The sequence below is a fragment of the Fomitopsis serialis genome, assembly GCF_022376445.1.
Source record: "Fomitopsis serialis strain Sig1Antser10 chromosome Unknown B0H18scaffold_105, whole genome shotgun sequence".
Lineage (NCBI taxonomy): Eukaryota > Fungi > Basidiomycota > Agaricomycetes > Polyporales > Fomitopsidaceae > Fomitopsis > Fomitopsis serialis.
Window position 1 is genome coordinate 47125 of NW_025955065.1, and position 15558 is coordinate 62682.

Below are 15558 nucleotides of genomic sequence, written 5' to 3' on the forward strand. Positions count from 1 at the left end.
AAGATCAGACTTGGAGCCTCGCGGAGGTCCTGCATACCCCGCCCTGATGCACGCTATCTAGTTCCCTCTCGAACACCCAACGGCGTCTGTGTCTCAGGACACCCAGAGCCCCAGCAGCCCGCCTCGTCTCCCCGCTTTCCCGTGCCCTCGACGTGCGCACCGACCCTCCATACCGAGCTAACACCACCCGGCATGCCGAGAACGACGGAGGGCAGCTCGTGGTGCCGCGGAGTCGACGTGTCCGGTGACGACGCCAGGACTGGACGTGGCCGCCCTGTCTCGCGTCAGGAAACACCGTCGTGTGCTGCGAAGGGACGGATGACGCTGCGGATTGCAGAGGCACTCGCGCACGCAGAGCATTCGTGAGTGGAGGAGATGCATCACGACGAGGTACGTACATTCCGTGCCTGTACCCGCTGCTGTATCTCACGACTCGTGGCTCCATTCCGCCGCAAGGCGGTGCTCCGGGGTGACCGGTTCGTCCTCGCTTGCAGGACGCGGGAGAACAAAGTCAGCTGCGTATGCGAGAGCAGCAAGGAAGGACACTCACCGGCACACTGAAGACGTGTCCGGTATCGACGTGCAGTCGAGTCGCTCGGGGCCGACGATACACGCAAGATGCAGGGCTGCACACGACGTTGTGAGCTGCGTCTCGGAAGAGGACGAGACACGTACTAGTACCACGAGGAGTGCAGACGACCGCAAGTACGCGTCAGAACCTGCAGCGAAGACGTCTGCGTACTGGGGATTGCAGCAGAGGTGGACGCAGTAGGTAGACAAGCGAGAGTACGTGGATGGCAAGTGTGACCGATGTCGACCAGTTTGCTGTGCATCGACTCCAGCCGGACGAACGGAAGCTTTGACGTGCATGTAAGTAGCTCGCGCGAACATAGTGTAGTGTCCGTGTAGTATTACAGTGATCAGTATAACAATATATCTTTTAGCTCGTTTATTAATGTCCTGGCTGAGATGTCTGCTGAGCTGAGATGTCTGAGAGGCTTTCTGACGTGTCTGAGGATCGTGTCTGACGAAGTTACGTTGCAAAAATCCGAGGTCATGAGGGCTGATTATCTGGAGCGATCTGAAGCGATCTGAAGCGATCTGAGCGCCTCTGAAGTCCCTGACAGCGCCGTCAGACAGATTTCATGTTTTACTGATGCAATGAGTGTGTACGACGAAGACTGACTCTTTCTTTGTGCATGCAGGGCTACGAATCGAGTGGTGTCAGGCTCGCGCACGAGCCCATCGGTTTACAGAAGAGTGTCAACTACTTGAAGAGGAAATGCGACGCATTCTACAGTTCTACGAATGGCAAGAAGGCTGGTGGCAGGAGCGGGCACATGGCTGGGAGGGCCTCTCAGCAGAGTACCGGGAGGGGCTGGCTGTGTATGCTCACCGTCAGGCTGACATACGAGAGTCAATGAGGACAAAGTGTCATAAGGCGTGGGCGGATGTCAGTCACTATATGACTCTAGGTGCTACCTTGTAGGAACTCGTACCTTAGTCGTGGATTAATCCTTTCGGTCGGCGAAGCTTTCAATTGGATTACAGTACGGACTGGTTCAGTGGTCACTACGTGAGATTTGGCAGTGTCGTGCATCTAGTTCACGACGACTTCCATACCTTGATCTCTGTCTCATGAGTCTCATCCCATCGTCTCGCAGAGAGATGTGCCCAGTGGGATACGTCTCCTAGTATCCACCCATAGCTAATTACTCATGGTGAACAATCACGCGCTTCCCCGAGCTGCCACGCAGTCTACATACATGTACCCAAAACTCAACTCTGCGCAGCTGAACGCTGAGCGCTGAGCGCCCGAGGTGTGGTACCGATGCGATCTCCTAAGCGCTTGCCCACTACGCGTTGGACACTTCCAAGTGTCCGACCGAACCTACTATGACTGCGAACAGCGACTCGAATGCCCGTCTGAGTTCATGATCACGATTTGGGAACCTGTGACTGAATGGTATGCCCTGTCAGTCTACGGTTATGTTCTATACCTGGCAGCGCTAACATTCAATAGGGTGTTGTGCTGGCACATTGGCACCGTCTTGGTGCTTGCGCCTAACTACATGACGTGGCCTCAGTACAGGCGAGGTTCCTGACTTGTATGTGTCTCGGTCATCTAGTATGGTACGGCCCGCTTACTGACCCACGCGACAGGCTGAGGTGTGGACATTTCCCGTAACTGCGAGGAACCCGGAATGGCCAATCAGGGAAGCATGGGAGCCACAGAGTTAGCTGTTGTATTAGCCTTTCGACAGTGTCTGATTGTAAGTCATACTTGATTGGAACGAAGGATGTCAGATCCGAACCTAATCACATTATTTGATACAGTCTGCAAGCATGATGCCTGAGCGGTGTCTCCTGAAATGATAGGCTTCTTAGGTCAGTTTTCCCGCGTCACACGTCGTCACTGAATCTTCCGTCAGTGCAATATGTATGAGACTTACCAGTGATGGGTCGTAATCTAACATTCAAAGTTTAGACAGAGACACCTAGTACACGGACTCAAAGTCACGACCATTACACGAACCAGCCGCAAATTCGCGCTCTATGCCACAGCTCCCCTGACGGGTGTGTACATATACTCTAAGAAGAAGTCCGAATCAGCCAGACCTCGCGCTACCATTACCGCCGAAGCAACCGTGACATATGCCGCGGCTTCCTTGGCAGGTAGATGTATACTCTTGATCCGAATCACCTAAGTAGACCCCGCGCTGACATTACCACATGCAGGACGGCGCGTATTCATTTGAGGTGAGTTCATCTGATTAAGCTAAGGTCCGATAAGTCGGACAGTGCCATTGACTCAGATCGCTGACTCTCTGCCAAAGACGCGACAATGCATCGACATCTCCTGACCGACTTAGGAAGCCACCACCTTCCGCGGGTGCTACCTACCGAATGACGTGGTTACAACTGCGTGAGGGGCGGCAAGCGTTACAGGAGACACAGTGATCCTGAGTCAGTGCCAGTAACAACTAATAGACTTGGAGCTGAGGTCGTACTACTACAGATACGACAAGCCGGCGTAATGGAAAGGAGCCGAAAGGAGCCGACATTCCATTCCCGGTTTGCTAGCGGTGGAGATCTACGCCACGATATCATTTGGCGACGGATCCATAGGAAATGAAGGAGCCCGAATTGGTCGGTGATCCTCAATACGTCTCGTTCAGCTTCTCGGTGATCTGTCACGCGTCACGACCGAGCCTTTCACGAACGTGCACGCGCAAGAGGTCGAATTCGTGTCATTGTGATGCGCCGTGATGTTCGGAGGCTGTTTCAGCGGTCGACATATGGAGCCTGAGAGATGTGGGTCACGGGTGCTGACGTCTGGGTGGTGGCTCATGAACAGTGAGCAGAAATCGACGCCGGGGCCCTGCGTGATGAACTGATGGGGCATTCCGACTAGAATCTACTGCCCGATTCGGGAGCACAGACCACTTCTGGCCGCGCCTGAAGTGTGGCCGAATGAGGGTCCCCGCTCTCCCTACTCCGGATTCTGGCAGGGCACGTGCACGGAGCGATGTATCAGAGTCGTGGCAGGGAGCATAGCATATCGGAAAGGTGATGTATGAGACTTGTGGTGTTATATCTGTGCTGATGACGTACAGGACTCGGAAAGTATTGTCGGGGAAGGTCACAACGGTAATACATCGCGCCTGCGCTGACCGCATAGGAGGCGGCGTGGCGGCAGAAGCCTGAAGGTGCGGGAGGGGATGATGCATGGCACCAGTAATGCATCATGGACGCAGATGATGTACGAGGGACTACAGCAGCGAGAGGAGATGATCTATGATGCTCGCCGCGGTAATGCATCACGCCTGCGCTAATGAGTAAATGGGGATGCGGTGATGGAAGTTGCGGGAGGGGATGTACTACTACTGATGGGCCTCCGAGTCGCATATTGGTGATGCATCATAAAACCTGCGCTCACGATGTACAGGCCCGGTGGCGGTAATGCATTAGGTCTGTGCATGATACATGACAGGTTGCAGGTCATGTATCATGCCTGCGGGGGCAGATGTATAACGGGACAGGCTGCAAGGTGAGTACTACCACATTCGGTAGGCAGCCGATGTAACATGCATGCAAGCAGGTGATGTATGAGGGTACATGGCTAAGGCCCAGCATATATGTATCACTGCTGCACTCTACTTAGCAGTAGGTTATGTATCACTCTGCCAGCAACAGGTGCGTGTTGGGGTCAGGTGCCGGCAGCAACACGGCATAGTACTGAACCACGAAAGCAGTTAGGACGGCGGAGAACAAGCCGGCCTACAAGGGAATCATCATTATCTCGGTTGCTCGTTGCCGGATCACTATGTAGAACGGAGGCGTGAGCGTGACTCACAAAGACGAGGAGTGTGTTGATTTCATTCCGCCATCGTTCTGCGCGGTCCTTTTCGTAGGCCCACGCCGTATCTGCCAACCTCAACCACGCTTCTTCAGGCTTTTGTGGGTCCCGCGGCTTCATGTACTTCTCGAATACTTTCTCCAAGGCACTTTCGTCCATCACAGCCGGCGGCGTTTGCGGCTCCCGCGGCATCATGAACTTCTCGAAGACTCTGGTCAGAACAACCTCCATTTCCGACGCCGTTATTGCACCCTTCGCCGAGTGGTCTGCCGACTCAGACGAATGCTTCGTTCCACTAGCATCTGGCAGCTCATCCGAGCCCTTCTGACGTACGTTAGGCCTTGGCACAGTGACACAGTCAAGAGATCGCCGACCACGCTCACATCATTTGGAGCCGACGAGGAGGCTCCCGTAGTGCCCGCACCGACCGCGTTGGATGCCTGTGTAGACGGCTAAGTGATCCCGTTCGCTTTTCAAACTGCTTATACTCACTGATAGCTCAGAGCCGCTGTTTTCGCCAGAGTTTGTTCGACGGATGGCGGGATTTGGCGAAGATGTTGGCTTGGGACCGACAGTCGTTGGTTCCCCTAGGATACCTTGGATGGACCGGACGGAACTTGAAGAGTGGCCCGACCACTTGTACGCATTCCACGGATACAGGGAGATACAGTCAGTTTTGCTGCTGTGCGAGCGAAGAATAGCAATGCGCACCTCGGATGGGGCCATGATGACGCCGGCTGGTGAGCAGTGTAGAGAGATCCAAAGGGGCGGAGAGAGCGAGAAGACAGCTGAGAGTACGTATGGCGGACGAGGACGCACAACCTCGTATAGCTCAAGGTGGGGAATACGCGACGACTCGGAGCTGCTCACAAAAGCGCGCCGAGGACTGCACCTTGACGATGCGAGGACGTATGCCACTGGGCTCGAGTCAATGTTGCCCCAGTGTCGAGTCCGCAAGGATCCGGACGCTCGCAGACACGTAAGGGAAGATACTTACATGCCATTGATTCCGAGATAGCATCGCCGGTGACGCCGTTACGAGTTATCTAGTTCTGGCGGCAACATTAATGTACCTACAGGAAAACCATAACTAGACCAGGGTGTACTGAAGCCCATGCGCGGTCTTCGTCAACGCGCAGAAAGCACTGAGGGGCTGCATGTGTACCATCCCTCTGTGCGACTGAGGGCGAACACTGACGAGAGTTCGCTGGAGCCGTCTACAAATTTTAGCGGCAGCAGCATATCCTGAGTCGAGACAGAGGCATAGAAGCTGTCAGGCGTGTCATGTCAATACCATGTGCACGTTGACGTCGCAAGCGCGTTCTATGCACAACGACTCGGAGATGATGGGACTGAGAGCGGCAGCACTGTTTTCGGCGTGAGCGGTCCATCACAAGAGAACGGGCATAGCTCACCAGTCATGACTACGCGCCACTGGGACTCTGACACGCGGGAATTACCTAAATGATGCCGCTCGATAGTACCTTTGCCTGGGTCAACCTCGTAGGTATCCCACATACGAAGTCCAGCTGCGCAAGTGCTCGCTGATAGATCGCGGGCGTGAGTAGGGAACTCGGCACTAGTATGTCGGGGGCCACTCACGTCGAACATAGAAGCTCGTGTCATTGCTTCTGTGGCCAAAGCCTCGAGTGTGTGGCCCTCAGCTCGTGTCAAGTGTCTAGGGTCCACTTCTTCCGGTGATTGGGCGGATACACTGAGCGGCTCCGTTGAACGGGCACTGGATGTTCCGCGCTGGCCTGATACGATAGCTACCTCACGGACCACACCCGCTCGCGGTGGTCTTGGAAACCGGTGCGAGACTTAGCGTGAGCAAGGATGAAACAGCATAGCTTGTGCATACCTTGCAATGGTACTCGACTGAAACGCATGTAATGCAAGAGCCCTCCGATGACTCGTCTGATCGCGCCGTTACTGTCTCGCAGGCTCGCGGCGCGGCGACGGTGCAGGGAAGCCGCCCGGGGATATCAGAGAGACTCGGACCTTGACCCAGGCTACAATTGTGCAGCGTCGACCATCCAGCCTTGTTCAGGACACAGGTCGCGGTCTGAGACGATGCGCCGATTCAAGTGCAAGTGAGCATGATTTGGCGCCCGCGTCCCGTACGCGTCCCGCCACCCGTCCTCCTCGCGCCACCGCCTGCGTGTGCCAGTACATACTAGTTGCTTCTGCCCGCAACCTATGTCTCGACACGGCTCTCGCTTCATCGCAGAGCCCGCTTCCTGCATACGTGCTACGCACGACTATCTCTTCCAATTCAGCTTCTCCCTTACCGCTACCAAGGTCGCGACATGGCCGGGACCGCCGACCGGGCTCCTATGCTGAAAGGATTCGAGGAACTGAGGCTGTCGTTCGACTCATATCCTTCCTCTAGCTCTGATACACCTTATTGGCTGTTTTTTGCGACGCTCGTTCTTCTCTGCGCTCAAACGACATCCCGGTGCAAGAAAGCGCAAACGTTCGATCTGCTTTGAATCAGTATGCCATGGCGTGGCGACGCAGGGGTGTCCGCTCGACGTCAGTACGAGCATACGCGAGGAGGATCTACATCGGTGAACGTACGTTATGACTTACTATGTGATGTGCATCTACTAACCCATGTAGCCTTTCTTCGGCTAGCTGAGGTCGCCGCCGTGACGGTAGCGACACTGCACGCCCGTGAAGGCATTCAGCATACAAGGGGGTGAGACCTGCTTTAGGATACCGCGTACTCATCTCTATATGTCGCGGCGTGGAGGAGGAGTAGACCGGGGTCGGGCTGTCGGCTGTCAGTCTTGGGACGAAGTCTTAGAGTCCACGACCCGCCCATTCCTCTACTACCCGTCCGCCACATAATTGCGTCCTGCACCATAACTAGCGACTAGTAGTCAGCTTAGACCAGGACCATCGTCATCACTACCACTGCCCGCCGGTGGCTTACGTCCGGTGCGTTCCTATTTCCCGTGTATGGGTGTTGTGCTCATCCTCGATCTACCCTCCGTGGTTCAAGTTCGGGGACTCCTTCGTCTTCTGCATAGGTGTCGTCTCCTGCACTAGTAAGTCATCGAGTCTCAGGGTGTTATGTAAAATACTTGTCACAAAGAACGCGACGTCCGAGGCCTAGTGAACCCAGAGATCGAAGCCGCATGTGGTACGTCACCTCCACCACAAAGTGTCTCCTTCCGCTGACACTGATAATCCGGCTTAGGGTTCATCAAGATTCCATGCAATGCTAACTGATGGACGAGGAATACGGGCGACCACCTGCACAGTCCCCGAGGGAGGTCCTTAGTGTCTCAAGCCCTATCGACTGTGCTCATCGTGCTCATCCCTTACGACACCTTATGGCACGATTTGTCTCGTGGACAGTCGATTCTTCGTCCGACTCTTGAAGATGCGCGCGAGACGAAGGTATGGGCGGCATGCTCACGCGTCCAGGTTTCATTTCGGACCTGCTATGATCCTGAATCGTGATGGTAGATTCGGCTCAACATCGCCTGAATACTCACGTCCTCGCGGGCTTCATTCGCCCTCGTACGCTCGTTACCGTACGCTTCTCTCGTCCCAGACAGCCCTCTCGCACACTGCGCCTGACTCCTATCGTGCCATAGGCACGTTTATGCGTGGTACCTTGTAACGGATATTCCCGTTACGGTATGTCTCGTCTCATATGTTTGTCATTGTTTGCCTGAGGGCTCGTATGGCGCGCCTGTGCGCCTACGAGACCTCAGCCTTTTACCTCGTCACCGCCTTTGTATGCACTCTGTAGACAGTACTCCTTGAATAGAGACTGGGTGCAGCGCATACGAGGCACGACGAGTAAGGCGCCTTACACTTTTTTGCGCTCCAGAAAAGCTTCTATCTCTCTGGGGACTATCTACTCTAGGCAACAAACTCTCGAACCTCGAAATTTGACATCAACAAACTCTATGCTACTTTGATCATCCTCTGGCCAACTCGACAACTCGACAAGATGTCCGAGTCGACCAACACCCCGTCCGCACCTTCGCGAGGCAGCCGCGGGTCCCACAGTGGAACCCGCAGCAAGCTGAAGGCGTTGCGTGCGGAAGTCCGAGCAAAGCTCGCCGCAAGTCAAGAGCGGATCAACAAAGCCCTCGAGGAATCCAAGCAACTCGAGGCCGAACTGCTGGCAACGGTCGACGCCGCTCTGTCCGAGGCCAGCAGCCGCAGTCGGTCTTCTCGCACGAAGACCACCCGGACTGAGTCCTCTCACCGCGAGGACTCAGCCGGAGCCCTCACAGAGCAGGCGCCGTCCGACCGTGAGGTCGAACAGGCACCGCGCACTGAGCGGCTCGAGCCCAATGTCGAGCCCGCTCAAAACCGCCCGGAGACCGACTCTCCACCTGCTTCGACCCAGCCGATGAAGCTCGGCACCACTCTGAGGAGTGGTGAGCGCGCCGAGCTCGACAACGTAGCCGTAGTCGAGCTCGTGCCTGGATTGAACGAGCAGCACCAGGAGCTGACTCGCATCAGCACCCGGGAGGGCATAGGCACACAGTACTACAGTAGTACTGTGTGCAGTGGGAACGAGCCCACGCGTGTAGATACGCTCGTCGCGTGTTCAGAGATGAGCCGCGACACAAAAAATATATATTCGTTGTCGAATGACGTGTGCGCCATGTCGAGCAACTTGCTCGACGCGACGCGCGACGCGCTCGACCCTACGGGCGTCGAGCGTCACGGGTCCGTGGCGAGCGCCCTGAGTGCTAGCGCTCACCGCACTGCACTCGACCGCCACCACCGACTCCACGTCCTCGACCACTCCCACTCTCTGGGCAGCCACCTCGAGCGCCCGTCTGGCGAACCAGACACGCGCGCGGCCCCAACGCGAGTGCGAACTCGCGTTCGCGAATGGCTGGCTGACCTACCGCCAGTCCAGTCAGTGGCGACCGACGACCTGGTACCTCACGGTACCAGATCGCCAATTCCTCCCTCCCCGGCTCCTCACCTCACCCCTCTCGACTCGCGTCTTGACTCTGGCAACCAATACCGCGGCTCTGGCGACACGCAACCCAGCCGCGCGACCCAGGACTTGAACACTGCGCGTTCAAGCCCAGCGCCGAGCTGCAAGACCGAGCGGACCACGAGGAACGCGGATCGTGGAGGCGGCGAGGAAATCCCGAAGGAACGAGAAGGGTGCGAGGAAGGCACGAAGGGAGAGAGGGAGGAAGGGTGCGGGGCGAGCAGGGAAAGCGAGCAGGAAGACTCGCAAGTCGAAGGTACGCCCATGCTGGACGTACCCACCTCGCCTCCGCCTGTGCCAGTACCCCCGCCAGCGTGCGTATCGATGAACACGGAGTTCGTCGAGCGTACCGCTGGTCACGGAACCAGGTACGACTGCGAAGTCGTACCTTCCGCTCCGCAAGATAGCACGACTGTGCTACGGGACGACCTCGCAGTCGTACCGTCCATCTCGCAAAGCGACACAGTGGACGCGCAGCAGTGCACGTCCAACGTGTCCCATTTGTCCATCACCGATCCATGGAGAGCGAGTACGCCGAGCTTGATGCTCGACGTACACGCTACCGACCAGCACGAAGGGTCGAGAACTGAAGGTACGCCCCTGATGGACGTACCCATCTCGACATCCTTCTTGTCCGGGGTCGAGCCCGCTCTTCAAGAGAGCACACCCTTCAATTCGCGAGGCGGCACGATGGACATGCAGCGATGCATGCCCAACGTGCCCAATTGGACCTCGACTGCATGCGATGCAGCGTGTACGTCTAGCTCGTCGCTCGACGTACACGGCGTTCGTGATCACCATCCGCCGCATGATACTGACAACTCGTCGGGTAGCCATACTGCGCGACCAGCGGCGCATCAAGAAGGACTGCACGTCCTTGCAGAAGTGCAGGCCTCCGACAGTGTCAGCACAGCTGAACCTCCCTTGGTTCAGCTGGCCGAGCCATGGAGCGACCCCGACGATCTCTCCCGCAACGCGCTCGATCCCGCAAGGTTTCTGGCGAGCGACCCTCAGTGCGCAGCTGAACCATCCACGGTTCAACTGGCAGATTCCCCGGACGAACTCGTCTACGACCGCCAATCGCCTGGTCACGACGTCGACGCAGAAGGCTGCCGAACCGTCACGCATGCGACCCAGGACGCACGTATCGCCCCAACGGACGTGCGACAGAGCGACCGTCCATGCGCAGCCGAACCGCGCGCGGTTCAACTGCTAGACTCCATGGACGATTCCGACTTCGACACCTCCAGCAGCCACCAGCCGCGCGCGAACACCATTCAAGAAGACTTGCACTTCCTGTCGGAAGTGCAAGCCTCTGGTCTCTTCGAGAAAGCTCAGCTGGTCGCGGTTCAGCTGGCAAGCCCGCGAGACGACCTCGACCGGCTGGACGAAGCTGCGGACTTCGCTCACATTCAGAGCAGCAACCCATTGCGCTTCAACTCGGTGCAGGACTGCCGCATCGCCCCGACGGACGTGCGGCCGAGCAATCGCTCGTGCGCAGCTGAACCGTACGCGGTTCAACTGGCGGGTCCTACGAACGATCTCGACCTCAACCTCGACCTCTCCAGCCACCACTACCCCCTACTCGCGACCCCGGCGCCCCGGCGAGCGCGCAGATCGAAGCTCGCGTATTCCCAACGAATGCGCGAGCTCGAGATCGCGACTTGATTGCTGCACTACCGTTAGTGCAGCAGCCGGCGCTTACGGACCCCGACACGCCAGAACGGTGTCCCGACCGTCAACCCGACGAGAACTTCACAGTTCTCGGCGAGGGCTCACTCCTAGGGGACCCCACCCAACATCCTATCGACCTCCCCGCGGCCCCCGACACCCATGGCGACTACGACAGGCCCATCGAGTCGGAGACCGCGAGCACACCCCGGAGGTCGCGCGCAGGACGAACGAAGGATCAGGACGGGGATGAGGGAGACGTCGATGAGGTCGTGAAGGCAGGAGAGGCAGACGGGAAGATTCCGGTAGACGGAGGAGAGGGGGAAGGGTGCAGGGCAAGCACAGAGGACGAACGAGTCGAGCGGGATAGCTCGACGACAGGTACGTCTCCTTTAGGCGTACCTAATTCGCCCCTACCACCATCTCCGGCCCCCCTACCACCATCTGTGACGACCACGACAACCAATGCGGTTGTCGTGGCAGCCACCACGTACGACGAGGGCACGGATGACCCAGGAGGCGACCTACAGGTCGCACCTGGCACAGCCAGGCAACGCGGTACGATCGGCGAGCGAGCGAGCTCATCCGATGTATCCAACACGGTCACGACTCATGCACAGACGTCGGGCCTCTCGACCGACGTCTATGCTAAGGAGTTCGGCGGCGACTCGGACGGCGAGTACCTCGCGGTACTCGCCCCGCCACCATCACCTACTGTACTACTACCAGCGTCGATCGCGACCACCCGGAAGGTCGTCGCAATCGACGGTGGTCCGCCCACATCACAAAGCGACAGCGTAGTCGCATCAGCAGCCATGCATGGCGGTGCGTTCGGAACGCATACTACATGCACTACCGACTCGCCCCGCCTCGTCACGACTGGTGCGGCACTGCCATCGAGCTCTATGCTCGATGTAGGTGCCGCTGAACATCCTCTTAAGGAGGAGTGCGAGTACCTCAGGGAACTCGCACACCCACTGGATTCGCACTCAGAGCATACGGCAGACGGACATGATTGTCCGACTGCCAAGGGCGAGTACCATGAGGTACTCGCCAACTCATCTTCTTTGGTTGCAGTGCCACCGCCGTGTCGCGCTGGGACGAAACATTCAATCGTCGTGAACGAACGTCAGGATGGGAAAGCGGATGAGCCCCAGTCGGTAGATCGCGAGCAGTCGACCGAGACGTCTACCATGGTAGACGTACGACAGGCTGCACCCGAGAACGAATGGCGACCGACGGGACGCTACGTGCTACCAGCACGTCGCGCCCACGGGCAGCACCTCGAAGACCGACGTGGACTGGCCGCGGATTACGGCGACGAACACCACGCCAAGTACCGCGAGGTACTTGACACATTCAGCAAACAAGACCAGTACCTGCTGCCGAGCACATCCAAGACGGATGTGCTGCCTTCTTCCCCGGACCCAGCGCAGTCAAATGAAGGGACGGGGACTGACGAGGTCACGTCGGTAGTTCCAGGGCAAGGGACCATTGACGAGGACGAATCCTCGTCCTCGCGGGTACAATTACCTGGACCGTGTGGTGTGGCGGGTGCATCCGGCTTACTGGGTGATGTGCCCGCATCGAATGACGCGACGACCAGGGCGTCGTCGCGCGCCCGTAAGAAGGAACAGCCAGCGCGAGGGCTGGACTCATTGGACTCAGCACAGGGAGGAGCTACCTCCGCCGCGAGGGGGGACACCCTCCTGAGAGGGGAAGGGAGCGGGGCCTCAAGCGGCCACCGCTTGTTCCACACCACCACCAGTACATCACACCGAGATGTACTGGCCTCGGATCCGGCAGTGATATGGACGCCAAGCCGTGAGCTTGACGTACAGGCTATCCATGGGGACTCGACACGAAGGTCAGCTACTCGCACATCGAGCCAGGGACTCAATGTGCAGTACACTTCACGAGTGGCCAGTACATCACATAGTGTTGTACTGGGATCGGACGCAGTCACGGGCCGTACATCCAGCGTTGAGCTCGATGTACGAGCTTCACGTCGAACATCGAGACAGGTACCACCTGTACCACGCGTGTCGAGCGATCGACTCGACGTACAGAATACAGGTGACCGTCGCGGCCATGACCTTACTCGGGAAGCTAGTACCTCGCGCCGCGACGTACCAGCATTGAACCGAGTACCGACTGCACCGAATCAGCCAGTGACTGTTGATGGAGTCAATGGCCCATGGACAAGGTGCTGCGTGAGGAGTGCTTCACCCTCCTTGCAGACCAACTTGACCTCGACCTCGACGAGGCTGAGTTTGCGGCGAGTGCTGGCGAGTGGGACATTTGGGCTCACTGCAAGAGTCAGCACTTAGCTGTGGGCATGCCATCGAGGAGATGTCCCCGCGACCGAGGACATATTCTCGTGCAGCTCGTCGAGCATGGGACCACTTCCAGAGGGAGCTGGAAGTGGTTCCACTCGAGTTCGACCCTCGACTCATTGCACCACTTCCTATGGAGATGGTGCGACATTGGGCCTACAACAAGCTGGGATGGTTTGTTGTACCACCTCGCAGTCGACCTCAGGATGACTCCGACTGGTACAACTCCTCTGATGAGGAGCCCCGTACCACAACTCGCGAGGATTACTCTGACCATGTTGAGTCAGAGTATCTCTCCGAGTCTGAGCATCATAGCTCGTGGGATTCTTCGGATCCAGGTTCTGAGGGGACAAACTCAGTAGTAGTCTCTGACTACTACGAGCAGTCCGAGATGGAGGATACTTACAGTTCTTCTGCACTATCTGCTGAAGACGAGGGTAACTCTGAAGATGCAGACTACTACTCTGAGTCCGAGTAGTAGCCTACCTGCTGGTTGCACAACTCTGTCGAGTGGTGTATGACAATGGTGAACGGTCGTGTCTGCTCACTGACGCGAAGTAGTTTGTCGCTGTCTACAGTTCGACATCACCCTTGTCTTGCCAATTGCTACCACCGTCGGGTTGTTGCATGTACTAGTCCTTTCCTTTTCCTTTTCTCTATGTTTCTCTGGTTATCGCTGGGACCCGTGGTCGTGTCCAGTGGGGGAGGGTGTAACGGATATTCCCGTTACGGTATGTCTCGTCTCATATGTTTGTCATTGTTTGCCTGAGGGCTCGTATGGCGCGCCTGTGCGCCTACGAGACCTCAGCCTTTTACCTCGTCACCGCCTTTGTATGCACTCTGTAGACAGTACTCCTTGAATAGAGACTGGGTGCAGCGCATACGAGGCACGACGAGTAAGGCGCCTTACATACCTCATGTCGCCCGATCGGTATACTTACATATTCCATCGTAAAATGAACCCACGTATGCGTGCAGCGTCTTCAAGCCATGTTTGAAACGGCTTTGTGTCCAGGTGCTTAAGCTGTGAAGCATGTGAAGGGAAGGAGATGGTCAGGAACTCTGACACAGCGTCGACTACTACGGAACTAAATTTAGCGTCCGGGAAGCGCCTGAGATCACATCTTTACCGGTCGTCGGCGGTTGTACCCGACCAGTCATCGCTCCTCCGCAGAACACCAGCAGCCCACGTACGGACAGGACCGATGTCATCGCATGACGGCATCGGTCGTCGACGGAGATCTACTCGAACACGAGACGCAGAAGGTCGAGGGAGGTCGGGCGAGGAGACAGGGCAACAACGCGCGCGGCGCAATGACGCAGTGAGTCACCGGTCACCCTGATCGACCACACCCTCTCCTAACTCATCCCGGTTTTCGTAATCACTATCTCCTCCGTCCGACATATTCCTGATTCTATGCGCAACGGGGTCGGAGATATATTGACGGATCCCGTCGGTGTCTTGCTCGTAGGCGGTACGGCCTCTGACGTGGCTAGCTTCGTATGCGACGCCAGGTTCGTCCCTCATCCCTAGGCGGCGATGACGACCAGCCGACCTCTCTTCCCGGTGGACCTCTAGGCATTCCCCGGCTTGTCTCCTACTATTCGACCACTCGAGCGCGGTCTGGCAGACTCCTACGCGGCCCAGTCGTCCACCGTCGCAGAGAATGCGCGTGAGTTGGACTTGTCAAATGTCGTCGTGGTGGCACTGACATATGTTCGATCTCGCCGATTAGACAGCGTTCCTGCTCCTGCGGTCTCTGGAGATGCTATTTTTGCTTAGGTCTCGCCTCACTTGTCTCCTGGAGCAGCGTCCGTGGTACTCGCAAGTCGAACCGTCGTCCGAGGTCGACTTCTCCCCTGCTATGACGATCAACGCACGGTACGCTGTCATGGCTGTTCAAGTCTTTCCTGGAACCACCGCATCGGCGTCTCTGTCGAATTGTGGATGTTCTCTACTCCGGACATCGGGCGCGCCACGAGGGCTTCTGTAGAGCCTGCAAGAAATGCACTAGAGTTGTGGTGCACCTCGGCATGGGGCCTCGAGACGCGTAGCCTGCATTAGTACAGTGCGTCCATTTTGATCTGCTCTACGCACAATTCACTGATGCGTCTTTTCAATAGATCTTTGTGATCTCGCTCACATGGGTCCCGGGTCAAGTGGGTAGCGGTTGTTCATTCACAGACTGGCCGTCAGCCTGACCCTCATA

General features: G+C 57.2%; 1 protein-coding gene across 1 annotated transcript; it reads left to right on the forward strand.

The window, feature by feature from the left end:
• Positions 1–12736: 12736 nt before the first annotated feature.
• Positions 12737–13826, forward strand: B0H18DRAFT_1035546 (uncharacterized protein; the record flags this gene model as incomplete). Its single annotated transcript, XM_048030321.1, has 5 exons — positions 12737–12879; positions 12901–12950; positions 12975–13183; positions 13219–13294; positions 13330–13826. Coding segments are annotated over 5 exons (975 nt in total), but the record flags the coding sequence as incomplete, so codon positions are not given.
• Positions 13827–15558: the final 1732 nt, after the last annotated feature.